The sequence below is a fragment of the Balaenoptera physalus genome, assembly GCF_965194825.1.
Source record: "Balaenoptera physalus genome assembly, chromosome: 16".
NCBI classification, from domain to species: domain Eukaryota; kingdom Metazoa; phylum Chordata; class Mammalia; order Artiodactyla; family Balaenopteridae; genus Balaenoptera; species Balaenoptera physalus.
In genome coordinates this window covers 54783473-54798264 of record NC_138898.1, presented here as the reverse complement: position 1 = coordinate 54798264, position 14792 = coordinate 54783473, and the positions used below count along the sequence as shown (strand labels likewise).

The following is a 14792-nucleotide window of genomic DNA, read 5'->3' as shown; positions in this document are numbered from 1 at the left end:
TCCCCACCCCCGCTCCTTTGGCAACCACAAGTCTATTCTCTATGTCTGTGAGTGTGTTTCTGTTTCTTAGATATGGTCACTTGTGTCATATTTTAGATTCCACATGCAAATAACTTTTACACGCCCTTTATAGAAAAAGTTTGCTGACACCTAACTTAGAGCAAGAAGGTTAGGGGCAAAGTCAGGGACCAAGGATAAAGGGGATTTTGCTGAACACCCTTTGAGGGCTCCAGAGGGCACAGTGGACCGAATTAGGAGTTGGGAAGGGATCAGACTAAGGGGTGTACAGAGCCTCCTGGGAATGGAAAACGGCCTGGACTCTGGGGACTTCTGGTGCTACTGCCGTGAAGCGGGTTAGTGATGGGAGAGTGTTGGAGTGGGGCGGTGGGAGCAGTGGGGGCAGTGATGATATTTCAGGCCTTGGGGCAGGAGCAGCTGAGCCAGGGGGGTGGGGGTTTGTGCATCTGAGACAGCAGAGGGCTCTAGATGAGAGGACGCCTTTGGCAGAAATGGGGAGGCCAGCCTGAGTGACAGTGCGCTCGCAGGAACCGGGCTCAGGCTGGGTCAAGGCATTTCCGTAGAAGACAGAGCGAAGGGTGGGCACACTTCTCCCAGCTCTCGTTCATTCATTCACCCAGGCACTATGGACGCTGCTCAGTGTACACAGTTATGTGGCCCTGTATCCTATGTTGTCCCCAGATGTCATCCTTCCTGTCCCCACAGTGAAGTCTCCAGGGACTGCGATGTTACACGGTCCAGGATCTGTACTTACAGAAACAGCCTGACAGCTTACTTTAAGGATTGGAAAATATTCACGCAAAACTGCCAGGCATCTACAAGGTGCTCCGAATATCTAATAACAATAACATTTCCTAATAATAACAGTAATCCTTGTTATAAGTAGCAGTATTTCAATTAGGAGGCGCGATTTGGGCGGAACCTGGAAGGCGGATGGGATTGGGAAAGGCGGTGGGCAGGAGGGAGGACATTCCAAGGCAAGCGCGGTCTTCCTGAGCCGGGGGCCAACCTCCAGGAGCCAGGGGAGGGGACGCGGGAAGGGCGGACGGAAGCTCGCAGCCAAGGCGTCCCTCCCTCACCCGCTCCAGGCCTTCACCCCTAGTAGAGAGCGCACCCTGGCGGGGGAGTAAGTCTCGCACTGGCTTCGCCCGGAATGGGAAGATGCAGCCTTCGCCTGCCCAGGCCAAGCTAGGGCGTGCCTCCTGCTGTCCAGCCTCCCAGCGGAGGGGTAAAGCGAGGGGCGATAGGAAGCGACCCGGTAGCATCCACCAAACCTCCCAGCCGCGCTGGCAGCCCGCCTCCGGGGCCGCTGCTGTCCTGGCCCGCCTCCACCCTTCCCTCCCCGCCGGGGCCCCTGCTTCCTAAGGCAGCCCCAGGATCCGAGGCGCCCGGCGCGCCCCCCTTTGCCCTCCCCTCCCCGGCTCTGGGATTCCCAGGCTCCGGAGCCCAGGCCGGGCGGGCAGTGGCGGGCAGCTAGGCAGGGAGCGAGTGAGGGAGGGGGCTGGCCGGCCTCTGAAGTCGGCCCCAAGTTACATGTGGGAAGCGGTGGCTATGACGCAAGTTTCCAGGGGGCCCTGGGCTCGGAGGGAGCGCGCCAGAGCAGCTCCTCTCTGTGCAGTTGCAACCGAAGAAGAAAAAAGCCCAGAGCAGCACCTCAGGCCGCCTTCGCCTTCGCCGGGCCCAGCTGCGCACCCCCGCACCCCCGCACCCCGACGGCCGCCAAGCGCGCAGACCCTGCACGGAGCAGTCCCCGCCGGACCCCGGGCGCGCGGGCTGGGTTTCCTCGCTGTGGCTGGCCTTTTTTTTTTTTTTTTTTTTTTTGCTACGCTTGCCAACCTGTCAGCTGATGGACCTCATCACCCATAGTGGCGCATGTAGCTCGGCCGCAGCTCGCTTCATTCACGCCGCGCCCTTCAAGCCCGCCCGCGGCCCCCGCACCCGGAGCTGGTGGGGAGGCGCGCAGACCCTGGCCACCACTCGCCCCCGGGGGCCAGCGCCCCTCTCGCCCGGGCCTCGCGCCGCCCTGGGGGGCGCTGCAAATAGTCCTTTGTTTACATGCAATTCCTTACTCCGCGGAAGGAGGCCGGGGGAGTGCTGAGTTTTCACCAGCTGTTTCCCGCCTTGAAACAGACATCTGATCAGCTGCAAACACACACACACACACACACACACACACACACACATATACACACGCCCGGGGAGGCAGGCCGGAGAGACCTCCCTCCCGCCCCTCCCGCCCGCCTCCCTCCCCTCGCCGCCGCCGCAGCCAGCATCTGGGACCGGCCGATTCTGCACCTCCGTCCGGCGCTGCCCTTTGATTCGGATTTCCATCTTGTATTCTCCGGCGGACCGCGGGACCTGGCTTGTGCAGAGGAGGGGGGCCGATCGCTATGGAGTATTTCATGGTGCCCACTCAGAAGGTGCCCTCTTTGCAACATTTCAGGAAAACAGAGAAAGAAGTGATAGGAGGGCTCTGTAGGTGTGTACTCCTCCTCCCCCTCACCCCCTTCCCACGATTGCAGCCCCCGGCTAGTCCGCCCCGGCGGGCGCGCGTGTGCGCACGCATGGCCCGCGCCGCGGACCCTCTCGCCTTTCTTAGCCGCCGGGGTGGCTGCAGCCCTGCGCGCCAGGCTTGGGCCGCTCAGGGACCCTCCTCCCTCGGAACGTGGGGGCCCCGGGCGGCCCCGGTCACTTTTGTCCGCTGCAGGCGGGCGAGTCGCGACGTTTGTAAATTGCAAACAGACCCACGTGGTTCTGCAGCAGTCCCGGCCATGCTTGGTGCTGGTGGCTTTCCCCCCCTCGCTTCCTCCTCCCCCCTCCCGCGGCGGCTTCCTTCCTCTCCCTCCTTCATCGCTCTCTCTGGGCGCCCCCTGCAAGGGGGTCTGGGGGGCCCGGGGCGCGCGTGGGGCCGCGGGGCGGACGGCTACAATGCAGCTAAGCCGCGGCTCCGAGCGCGGGGGGGCGAGCGGGGAGCCGGGTGGTGTGAGTGTTTGCAGGGAGCGGCTGCAGCGGGGTCGGGGGGGCGTGCTGGAGTCGGGGTGCGGGAGTGGGCGGGACCCGAGGGGCCGGCGCGGCCCGCCGGGAGCGCCGTGGACCCGGGCACGTTGGCGGCCACTCGCTAGCTTGCCGCCCGCGCCCGGGCGCTGTTTACTAGCGAGGCCTGGACGTGACTCTGCAGCCCTCTTGGAGTAGGCGGACCTCAGCGCGCCGCCTCGCGGGAGCAGTAGTTCTCCGCGCCGCGTCGGTGCGGCATTGTGGGAGTTGTAGGCGCGCCTGGGCCACGCTTTACCCGCACAAAGCTCTGACCCCGCGGGCGGGATGGGCGAGGCAGGCCGGGTGCGGGGCTTTTTGGGGAGGGGGCATCAGAGGTCGCCCCTAGCCTCACCAGGCCGCTGCCCGCCGCACGTGGGTCTCCAATGCAAACTTTCCGGTCTCGTGCCCCTCCCCCCAGCCATAAACCGAAAGCGTCCGGTTGTCCGTGAGGCTGGGTGGGTGGGTGGATGGGTGGTCCGAGATCCGTAGCCTTCCCCAGGAGGCACTTTCTTAGTTTGGCCCGGGTTGCTCCAGATCTACCCTTTACCGCAGAGTTATGGGTTAGCGGAATCGCCCTGGACAGTTGTTAAAATGCACACGCCCGCAATTCCGATCGCTAGGAGAAGGGCCTGGGCATCTGCATATTGAACACAACCTGTGGGACGGCGATACTGCGTGGGTTGTTCTCTGCGGGTCCAAGTTTGGGACCTGTGGCCCCTTTCCTGCCGTGCTACTTTAGGAGCGAAATGGCTCCCCAGGGCTGGGGCCACGTGCTCTGCGGTTCTGGGCAGGCAAGGCGGGGATTGAGGGAGGAGGAGCCGCAGGCGGTGTGGCCCAGGCTGGTCGACACCAGGGGCTGCAGAAACCAGGTTGGGGGAAGGTTGCTGCACACGTATACACCCCTCCACACACCCCCCCATCCCCCGCACACACCAGGGCTACCACCTTAACTACTCTTTTTTTTTTTTTTTTAATTTATTTATTTATTTTATTTTTGGCCGCATTGGGTCTTCATTGCTGCGTGCGGGCTTTTTCTAGTTGCGGTGAGCGGGGGTACTCTTCGTTGCAGTGCGCGGGCTTCTCATTGTGGTGGCTTCTCTTGTTGCGGAGCACGGGCTCTAGGCACGCGGGCTTCAGTAGTTGTGGCACGAGGGCTCAGTAGTTGTGGCTTGCAGGCTCTAGAGCGCAAGCTACGTAGTTGTGGCGCACGGGCTTAGTTGTTCCGTGGCATGTGGGATCTTCCCGGACCAAGGCTCGAACCCGTGTCCCCTGCATTAGCAGGCGGATTCTTAACCACTGCGCCACCAGGGAAGTCCCTTAACTACTCTTAAGTTCAAGGTGGTGGGCAGTCAGCAGCACCACCCTGAGTGTTGGCCCTTCCCTAAGGATCACCTGGAGGGCTTAGCTGTAATAAGTGAAAAGAAAAAAAAAAAAAAAAAATTCTGGAGCACATAATGCATTGTAGGGATTCGTTTTGTGAGATTTTTCTCACTGAATTGTCACAATCTTCCTCTGAGTAAAGTGGCTTTATGATTTCTGTGTGGGCGGAGGATAGGTTTGGGAAGGAACAGGTAGGGCAAGTGGTGGGGCTGGGACTTGAACTCTGATCCCAGAGCCCTGCTCTTACCCTGAGCTGCTGATTGCTCAGAGGGGGCCTGGGCAGTGAGGAGGTGGGTTGAGCTGCCCCAGATGCTGGAGTGGACATTCTGGGCCTGATCCCAGGCAGGCTTGGTACCATAGGACCCTCTGGCTGCCAGGCCTGGGCCTTGGCTGTGTCCTCTCTGGGCCCCCTAGGACTCCGGCTTGACCTGTTCCTCTTCCAAGCCCCCCCTTCAGAGGAGTCCAGCAGTCCCTTAGGGACCAAGTGCCCCAGGGTTGGGCACGGGGACTACTTAGCTTGTCCAGCTGTGAGACAGTTGTCAGCCCATGCACTGGGTGTGGATTTGGGGCCTCTGGGTTTTTTCATTTTCAGGAGGAGCTGCCGGGTGAGGTAGGATTGAGTGTGGGTTGGGCGGGGCCTTCTGGCTGGATATACTCGCTTCTCAGGCTGGTGGACTTTGCTCCATCCCTCAGTGACTAGCAGAGCTCCCTGCTTCTCTCCTCAGTCTCCCAGAGGGGATGGTACCGTACAGCGGCACGCACATAAGCTGTGTGGTTTTGGACATGTTGCCTAACTGCTCTCAGCCTCCGTAAAATGGAGCACCTGTGAAGTTTGGCTACGTGTGTGGAAAGTGCCTGGTAGCTATTAAGTGGCACTCAGATTCTTAGAAGCAGGAGCACGGTGGTCTTAAAGAGTTTACCTACTGCCTGCCATAGGGGGGAAAGAGACCAGCTCCCCTCAGAAGGAGTTAGAGAACAATTAGGGACTTTGGAGTGTGTTGGGTCCCTGATCTGGTATTTACGAGGCACCTACTTTGTGCTGGGATTGAGGACACCACGATAAACGAGAACTTGCTCCTGTTCTAAGAGCTAGAAGTCTCATGGTGCTACAGGACAAGTCAGTTTCCTTAGAGCCATGGGTTCTCCTGGGATCCTGGGTACAAACTCTGAAAAAACAAGGCATCCTGTTATCCTCAATCTGTCTCCCTTTTTTTTTTTTCCTCCATCTCTTTTAAACTTCACCACGACCCTATGAAGTGAGGCCGTATTCCCCTGTTTTATAGATGGGGAAACTGAGGCTTTGAGAGACGAAGTGGCTAAGCTTGGGGTTCCACAGCTAGTAAGTGTCAGGGCTGGAGTTTCCACTTGAACCCAGTGCAGGGCTCCCTCTGAGGGGCTGGAGAAGCTGTGGGGAGGGGGTGTTTCTGATGGGAACAACCTGGACATGGTTTGTTCTGGGACTGAGGGCAGGGTGTATGGATAGAAGCAGTGGGGATGGGCGAGGGCCCCGGGCTGCTTCAGTACCTGCAGCAGAGAGAAGGATGGGGGCCTTGGGCATCCTTGATGAGAGGGTCATCTTCCTCCTGTCCTCCTTTTGGGGTATGGGAGAAACCCTGCGTGGGCTTTCCCACCTCTGACTGTGTAGACATTGAGTGACTTCGGGGCAGTGTGAAATGAGAGTTCTCAGTGGCTAATTTGAGGCTGGAGCCGGGCAGGGGGGTGTGGGGATTAGGGGATACCAGTTTGCCCTTGGGCTAGGCAGGAGGGACAGGTACAGATCCGGATCTAGAAGAGTCGGCTTCCTGCCCTTGAGCCTCTGGTTGGGATGTGGGCATTATTCCGGGGGGGGCTGTCTTGGGGGCACCCTGGTAGAGGGGGGTGGCAGCTCTGGTCTTGGCACTGGAGGCTGGTACGCAAACAGTTCCTTGGCCATTGGCTGCCCAGCCCCAGGAGACTGGCTGGCTGAGGCTCTCAGGGAGGGAGACAAGTAAGAGAGCATCTGTGGACCAGGCCTCACTGCTCACCTGGGGGGGTCTGAAGTTGATGTGAAGGAGGTGGAGGACCTTACAATTACTGTAAATCATGTTTACTTCTGCAAAACTCAGAAAGAAATGTAAGAAACTTTCAGGCATTTGCAGAAAAATCCACTTTATCTAGCAGAGTAGCAGCTGGAAATGCTAATTAGCCATCCTGTATAGGAACCCCTGGATGGTCATGATTCCACTCGTCAGAACCCCTGGTTAGTCTGCATTCTATTAAAGAAACTTCCAGGACTATTTAGGTGAGTTGGTCTTGGTGGCAGCCTAAGTCCCTATGAGGAACTGTGGCTTTGGGGTGAAGTCTGTTTTCTGGGACTTAAGTCTGTACTAGGTTAACCAGCAGCTGGTTCCTGAACCAGGAGCCTGGGCTGATGGACTTGGTGGTAAAGGGGACAGGATAGAACATTCGGAAGAGCCAGGATGAGCAGGCCCTTTCTCCCTGCCTGGACGCCAGGCCCCTTCCTTCTGGGAACTTCTGGGCTGGGGCCTTCAGGCCTGGGGTCCTGTGGTCTCCTTTGGTGTCTCCCCAGCTTGTGGGCATCCTGGGGAGAAGGGAGGGGCTGAACGTTGGCTTCCCTGGGCTGAGGTTTCATGGGCAGATGAGCTGGCTGGTGGGGCTGCGGCAGTGGTAGGGGGCAGTGGGTGTTGAGTTCTGGCTTCAGCCTGGGGAGTTGGTGGGACTTGGGCGCTGGGAAGTGCAGGAGGTGCGTTGCAGCTGTACCCTGCTATGCCCGCTGTCATGGTGTGATCTTGGGCAAGTCACTTCACTTCTGGGCCTCGTCCTGTCCCACCATTTGTCAGGAGGGCCAGGGCGCTGCCTCTTGAGGCCACACACAGGGCTCTGGTAAGCAGGGCTATGTGTGAGCCCTCAGTAGAGGGTGCCACACCTGGGTGGGGGAGGAGAGCATTCGTTTTGGCTCCTGCAGGTGCCTGTGGTGCCCTGGTGTGGCTGCCTGACCTTGGACATGTCACTTCCCCTCCCAGAACCCTAGATTCCTTATTGCAACGCAGCCACCCAACTGGGTGTCCATGGGAGTCACACAGGGAAAAATATAAAAAGTCCTGTGAGTGATAGTAAGAGCTAACCTGATGGCAGTGCACACCCATGCTCAGTCCTTTCCACAGGGGTGACTGTCACCTGTCTGTCGGGGTGTCCGGCTCTGAGGGGTGGTGCAGAGCCCACTCTGCCCTGTGGGTAAGAGCAGGGCTCTGGGATCAGGGCTCAAGTCCCAGCCCCAGCACTTACTGTAGCTGTTCCCTTCCCAAGCGTCAGTGTCCTCATGCCATAAGGCCGCTTAACTCAGAGGAAGATTGAGATGGTTCAGTGAGAAAATTCCAGCAAAGTGAGTCCTTAGCACATTACATTAAGAACTCAAGACTTCATATTTTATTTTATTTTATTTTTTTGGCCATGTCCCTCGGCTTGTAGGATCTTAGTTCCCCAACCAGGGATTGAACCCCAGCGCACGAAGTGAAAGCGCCAAGTCCTAACTACGAGACCGCCAGGTTAAAACAGTAACTCTGTTGCTAGTGTCTCCAGGTGGGCCTTCTGGAAGGGCCAGCACTCAGGGTGACCCAGGGCTGGAGGTGGGGCTCCTTTCTGACCCCTTACCACTCTGGTCAGCTCTGGCCTGTGGGCATCACCAGGGAGTGCCCAGGGGTGGGGTGAGTGGTGGGGGGGGCGGTCTCTCCCTGTATCTCTCTGGGGCAGGGATGGCGAAGCTCCCAGACAGGTCTCAGTCACTCAGTGGCTTGGCTTCCTAGGGATATTTCTCCCCGTGTCTTTACAGTTTTTTTTTTTTTTGGCTGCGCTGTGTGGCATGTGGGATCCTAGTTCCCCGACCAGGGATCAAACCCGTGCCCCATGCAGTGGAAGTGCAGAGTCTCAACCACTGGACCACGAGGGAAGTCCCCCCTCCCCATGTCTTTAATCCACCTGCTGCAGAGGGTCTGGAGGGCACTGCCAGACCCAGGAGCCTGGACTCAGTTCTGATCCACGCCCCCCCCTCCCGCCCGCCTGCAAAGGGGTAGGCAAGCCACTGCTTATCAGGTCTCTGACCTGCATCCTCCCCTTTTCACCATCACCCCCACTGTAGGGGCAGGGAAACTGACAGAAGGGAGGTGCCCCTGGCCCAGAAGTGGGGGAGCCAGATGCCCGGCTGTCTGACCCTAAAACTGTGTCCCTCCCACTCTGAGCCCTAAGTCTCATTTGTAAATGGGGGTCGTGGGCCCCCTTTCCGGTGCTGTGAGGGAACTGTATCTTGGGGAGGGTCCCAGGGAGACGCTGGGGGTGCTGGTGCAGGACAGGGCTTCAGACCCCCAGCAGCGGCTGATGTGGAGCCTGCTCCCAGCCCACCCCCAGCTGACCGCCCTCTCTGTGGGGAGAGGAGGCAGAGACCCAGGAGGGGGCAAGAGCGAGTTTAGGGTCCCTCAGGGAGCTGAGGGGGGACAGGTGGGGCAGGCTGGCACGCCAGCAAGGCCTCGGTTGTCTCTAGCTGTTGCAGATGTGCTCCCCTCCTACGTTTCCAAGCAAACTCCTTTTTGCCTAGGGATGGGCATGGGGGCCTGGGCACCTACCTCTTTGAGCCCAGCCTCCCCCACCAATGGATCAAGGCTGCCCAGAATCCTTTCCCCATTCTCCTAGACCCAGAGGTGTGAGCTCTCTTGGCCCAGGCCTGGACCAGGTCACCCCAGGAGGGCCCCTCAGGAAGAAGCCAGGGCTGTGGCTTTGGGTGGGGCCGGTGGCCTCTTCTGGGAGCCCAGCATCTGGAAGCCATCAGTCCAGGGGCGGGGGAGTTGCAGGAGAGGGCCTGGAAGGGGAGCATGCCTCCTCCAGGCCACACACAGGCCCACCTCTCGGGAGCAGTGGCGTTGGGCCCACAGGCCCCGCTGCCGTCTCTGCCTCCTGCCAATGCCTCTCGGCCGGCAGCCTCGCCCCCTACCGCTTGCTGCCTTCTCTCTCACCCCACTGGCTGCCGCTCCTGCAAGATGCAATCACATAATATGCAATAACATCGCCTACTGCATGCTGGGAGCCTCGATTCTCTGGCACAGGGTGGGCCTGCCTTTTGGGATGGGTGGGCTTCAGGGAGAACTGTCCCCAGGGGAGGTTGGCCGGGTCCTCTTCCTGGAGTGAGTGGTACCTGTCTTGTCTTTGAAGCCTTAGCCCAGGGTCTGGGGCCGGGCTGGGGGCTTATGTAGTAGCTTGTGGCTGTGGGGATGGGAAGGGAGGAGGGACATCTCCCTCAGTCCTCAAGCCTGCGACCTTGGAGGAGGGGGTCCAGGTGCATAGCAAGGAGCTCAGAGGTATCCCAAGAGCAGGTGTCTCTGATTATCACCTGAGGCCACCTGCATCAGAATCACAGGGATTCTTAGCCATGTGGGTTTCTGGGCCCCACTCAGACATGCTGGCCAGACACTGGGCTTGGGACCTGATGTCTGCACGCTTATTTTGACACCCAGGCATCCCAGAGCACGCTACTCCATCAGCCCCCTGATCTACTGGGGGTGTAAGCATTAGACAGAGCTGGTATCTTCTGTAGTGGGAGGGATGCCTGTTACACTTAGGCCCCTCTGGAGATGAATTGTAAAGACAGGGGCCACTGGGGGCAGGGCATGGAGGGCGCCCAGCCTGAGCCTGTCCCTGTCCTCCCCACAGCCTTGCCAACATTCCATTGACCCCTGAGACTCAGCGGGACCAGGAGCGGCGGATTCGGCGGGAGATTGCTAACAGCAACGAGCGGAGGCGCATGCAGAGCATCAACGCGGGCTTCCAGTCCCTCAAGACCCTCATCCCCCACACAGATGGAGAGAAACTCAGCAAGGTGGGCAAGCGCCGGGAGGACTTCTTGGAGGAGGTGGTGGGCTGGAGCAGGGAGATTCGGAAAACACTGTCAGCCAGGGTCCCTGATTTGTCTGTCCCTCCTGCCCTCAGGCAGCCATTCTCCAGCAGACGGCGGAATACATCTTCTCCCTGGAGCAGGAGAAGACCAGGCTCCTGCAGCAGAACACACAGCTCAAGCGCTTTATCCAGGTAGCGCCCTGCCCTCCTCCTGGCTCCCTCTCACTGGCATGGGCGTGTCCGGGCCCAACCACTGGCTTGGGACTGTGATGTGGCTGTGGGTCCTTTCTTCCCCACTGACCTGCCTACTTCTGGCACTTGTCTTCCTGCCCAGGCCCTGATTTAGCCAGGGTCAAGTGCAGTGGAGTGGGCTCTGGAAGGAACTGGGTGACTTTTGGGAAGCAAGTCCATTCTGCCTCCTTTCCCAGCCTTGGCTGTCTGGTGGATTTGCACACTGGGGCTCCCCAGTGCCGGTGCACCTGGGTTTGACAGCTTTGGGGGGCTGCGATGGAGCTCCCCACCCCCACTCCCGGTGGTGGTGGTTGTGGTGTATGCAGTGTCACAGCACACTCACCGACCCCTTGGGGTCCTCAGGAGCTGAGCGGCTCATCCCCCAAGCGGCGGCGGGCAGAGGACAAGGATGAGGGCATCGGCTCGCCAGACATCTGGGAGGACGAAAAGGCGGAGGACCTGCGGCGGGAGATGATCGAGCTGCGGCAGCAGCTGGACAAGGAGCGCTCGGTGCGCATGATGCTGGAGGAGCAGGTGAGGCGGGTGGGCTGGCAGGCGGGGGATGCTGTCCAGCTCTCTTCCTTTCCTCCTGTTATTTACGGGAGCTCCTGCTTTGTGCCAGGCCTAGGAGAGGGGTGTCCAGTGGGGAGCAAAGCAGAGAGGTCCCAGTCCTTGGGCGTCACTGTCTGCCTGGGGAGAGATGAGTCAAAGGCTCTCACATCGTAATCATGCAGCTGTGATAAAGGCCACACCGGATGGGTGGGCATCAGGAGGGGGACCTGGGCTGGTTCCAGATGGGCCGCCCCATAGCTTCTCTGTGGAAGTGACCTGAGCTGAGGGTGGGAGGGCGAGTCTCACCGCTGACCAGGCAGAGAGGGGAGAAGGGTGCTCCAGGCAGAGAGAACAGCATGGGCAAAGGCCTGGGGCTGGAGGCAGGCAGGGAGGGAGCATGGCATGAGGGGGGCTGCACGGGAGGGGAGCAGAGTCAGGGCGGGCCTGGCTGGCTACAGTCAGGACTTTGGTCTCCACCCCGAGGGTGGCAGGGAGGCCGACCTCAGCAGTCTGTGGGCCCCGAGCTGGGGGAGGCGCCAGGGTGTGGCCCGGGCCCTACCCCTGAGCCTGCCGTTCCACCCCCAGGTGCGCTCGCTGGAGGCCCACATGTACCCGGAAAAGCTCAAGGTGATCGCACAGCAGGTGCAGCTGCAACAGCAGCAGGAGCAGGTGCGGCTGCTGCACCAGGAGAAGCTGGAGCGGGAACAGCAACACCTGCGGACCCAGGTGAGCAGGAGGTGCCTGGAGGGGCAGTTTGGGCCTGGGCCGGGGCCAGGGCTCTCAGACTCAACGTTGGTGCCTCTGAGTGTCTAGCAGGGTGGACCCCGGGCCTAAATCATGGTAATGCAGATGTTCCTGGCTTCCAGGTGTCTTGCATACATTATTACATTGAATCCTTGTTGTAGCCCTTTGAGGCCTGAGCTGTTTTTACTCCTGTTTACTGACAAGGAACTGGAGGCACAGAAAAGTTCAGTAACACACCCAAGATCCTCAGCAGTTTGGGGCAAGGATTTGAACCTTGGCCATCTAAATTCAGTCTGAACTCCCGACCATCACTGTATTTGTTAGATGTGAAGTGCTGGCTTGGCTCTGGAGAGGGAAGGGCCATGCAGTCTTAGACAGCCTAAAGCCCCTCTCCAGGCCACCTTTTCTTCATTCTTAAAATAAGAGGGGTGGGAGGGGTCACAAACTGGACAGCCCCCAGCGAGTGAAGGAGGCCGATGGGCTGGGGTGATCGGTGGAGGCTCACCAGGCAGTGGGCAGAGGGAGATGGTTTTGGAGGGCCGTCCCATACCCTCTGTGGCGGACAGAAGGGAAGGGGCAGCTCCCAGAACCTTCGCAGAAAGACTGAGGGCCTCTGTCTTGCAGCTCCTGCCCACTCCGGCCCCTACCCACCACCCCACGGTGATCGTGCCGGCGCCAGCACCCCCTCCCTCCCACCACATCAATGTCGTCACCATGGGCCCCTCCTCGGTCATCAACTCTGTTTCAACATCCCGGCAAAATCTGGACACCATTGTGCAGGTACCTGGCTTGGGGAGGGGGCAACGCATGGGGGGTCGTCCTCTGGGAATGGGCCCTTTGTGGGGAGATTAGAAAGTGGGCGACTGGAGGGGATTGGGACAGAGCTTGAGCTTTGTGGGGAGGAAGTCTGGAAGCCAGATGGGTCTCCATCTCTGCATCTGGGGTGAGGGGCAGAAAGGGGGGACTGGATGGCCCGGAAGACCCCATTCTTTCTCTCCACGTGGCATTTGCTGAGGGGGGTCCTTTATTCCCAGAGCCCGCTGCTTTCAGAGTTCCTGCATCCAGCTCTTGGGTTGGTCCAGGACCTGGGATGGGGGGTGGAGGTGGCAGTGACCGGTTGGGTGACAGTGAAGCCTGGCTTCACTGTCAGCTCTGAAGGTCAACCTGAAGTCACTATTGTGCCCAGCCTGGGGCAGAGACCTCTTGGGAGGCCCAACAACATTGCAAAGAAAGAAACAATTAACCCAAAACGCCCAAACAGAAAAAAGGCCATCAACCCCCCAGAACCTGAGTTGCACGTAAACCCGACAAATTGAATAATAAAATTTATAACAGAGGCCTTCCATAAGCCAACAAGCAGACTTTGAAATATATAAATGAGCGTAAGACGCTCGTGACTTCACGCAGCTGGGCACTGTCTCCCCTCCAAGTCGTTTTCAGCTCAGCAGAGGGCTTCTGAAGTTTGTTTCCCCTGACTCTGGCAGGCTGCCCCTGCTTTGCCAGGCTTACTTCTGGACCTTTCTGGGGGGGGGGTGTGGGTGGTGGGGGAGATGGTGGCTGTCCACATGGCCCTGCCATCCTCATGGCAGCCTCTCCCCCAGGCGATCCAGCACATCGAGGGCACCCAGGAAAGGCAGGAACAGGAGGAGGAGCAGCGTCGAGCCGTCATCGTGAAGCCGGTCCGCAGCTGCCCCGAGGCCCACGCCTCCGACACCGCCTCCGATTCGGAGGCCTCGGACAGCGACGCCATGGACCAGAGCCGGGAGGAGCCAGTGGGGAACGGGGGGCTTCCCTGACCACCCCCCAGCCCTCCTCTCCCTTCTGGGGGCTGGAGGGGGCGGGGCAGCAACTGGGAGAGATGAGGGTGAACGAGTGAGGAATTTTTACAAAATTACGGCATCATTTGGGTCTCTTTTATGACCTCTTTTTCAATACTGTAAATCGACCTTTGAGTGAAGCCACCCAACCCGAGGTCCGGGGCTGGGGCGGCAGGAGCGCGTGGCAGCACCGGGACACCTGGGGCTGGGCCTCGGCCCCGGAGGCTGGGGAAGCGGACACGGAGGTGCCTGGCCTCTCTCCGCCAAAAAGCATTTTTTCATTGAAACATGTTTTTAAGAACAGGGAAAATCAAACAAAACCCCAAGGTATTTCTGCCCTCCCCAGAGCCAGCCCTACGACTGTCAGTTTTTAATTCCCCCTTCCCTCCTCTTTTTGGTGTTCTTTCTTCTTTAAGCACTTACATGGGTTGGGGGTCTGGCTGGGTCGGGGCTCTCGGGGTCCGGGGGTCTCCGTTGCTTCTCGGTTGGGGTTTGCTGCTGCCCTTCTTCCCTCCCCTCCCTGTCTCAGCACTAGGAATCGCCACTCTCCACCACTGTCCGGCCCCCACCTCTCCCTCCAGGTTTCCCATCTTACACCCCAAAAAAGTCTTTGTCTTTCTCTTTTTGTTTTGTTTGTTGTTGGTTCTTTTTTGGTTTTAGTTTTGTTTTTTTTTTTGTTTTTTTTTTTTTACAATTTTGAGGTCTTTGTGTTCAAGGAGAAGCTATTATATTTTGTTAAGAAAGTGGGGGGAAAAAACCAAGAGGCTACTGTGCCTTTATAAAGAAACAAAATAAAGTTTGTACTTTGTTTTTTAGATTCTGTGTCTCCTGGATGTGTGCTGTCATGAGGAGCTGGCGAAGGCTTCCTGGGGTAGCGTAGGGGGTGTTCTCTGGGCCCACTGGAGGGGATTGGATGTGGGTGAGCGTGATGACTCCCCCAACTTATGTGTGGTGTTATGATGAGAAATTGGCATCCTTAGATTCCCTGGGTTTACTCTGGGGATTCTGCAAAGATGAGAGATGGTGTTGGGGGTGAGGTGAGTGGCTCCCAACTCCTCCTTGGTGGGAGGCAAGGAGAGAATGAACAACCAAGCCATAGGTTCCTGTCTCCTAGAGAAAGGACACAAGATGCTCAGT

The 14792-nt window shown here is 58.8% G+C and overlaps 1 protein-coding gene across 6 annotated transcripts in view; it reads left to right on the top strand.

The window, feature by feature from the left end:
* Positions 1 to 14470, top strand: part of TFAP4 (transcription factor AP-4) — a 33593-nt gene extending 19123 nt beyond the window's left edge. For 2 of the 6 annotated variants that reach the window (XM_082428767.1, XM_082428766.1), the window contains exons 2-7: positions 10129 to 10294; positions 10405 to 10503; positions 10906 to 11076; positions 11680 to 11820; positions 12463 to 12618; positions 13428 to 14470. In XM_082428767.1, coding sequence (XP_082284893.1) covers positions 10220 to 10294; positions 10405 to 10503; positions 10906 to 11076; positions 11680 to 11820; positions 12463 to 12618; positions 13428 to 13634 — 849 coding nt within the window. In that variant the 5' untranslated portion in view covers positions 10129 to 10219 and the 3' untranslated portion in view covers positions 13635 to 14470. Of the gene's footprint in view, positions 1 to 1965; positions 2498 to 10128; positions 10295 to 10404; positions 10504 to 10905; positions 11077 to 11679; positions 11821 to 12462; positions 12619 to 13427 lie in introns of those variants that run through there. The other 4 variants (XM_082428762.1, XM_082428763.1, XM_082428765.1 and 1 more) reach the window with 4 other exon arrangements.
* Positions 14471 to 14792: the final 322 nt, after the last annotated feature.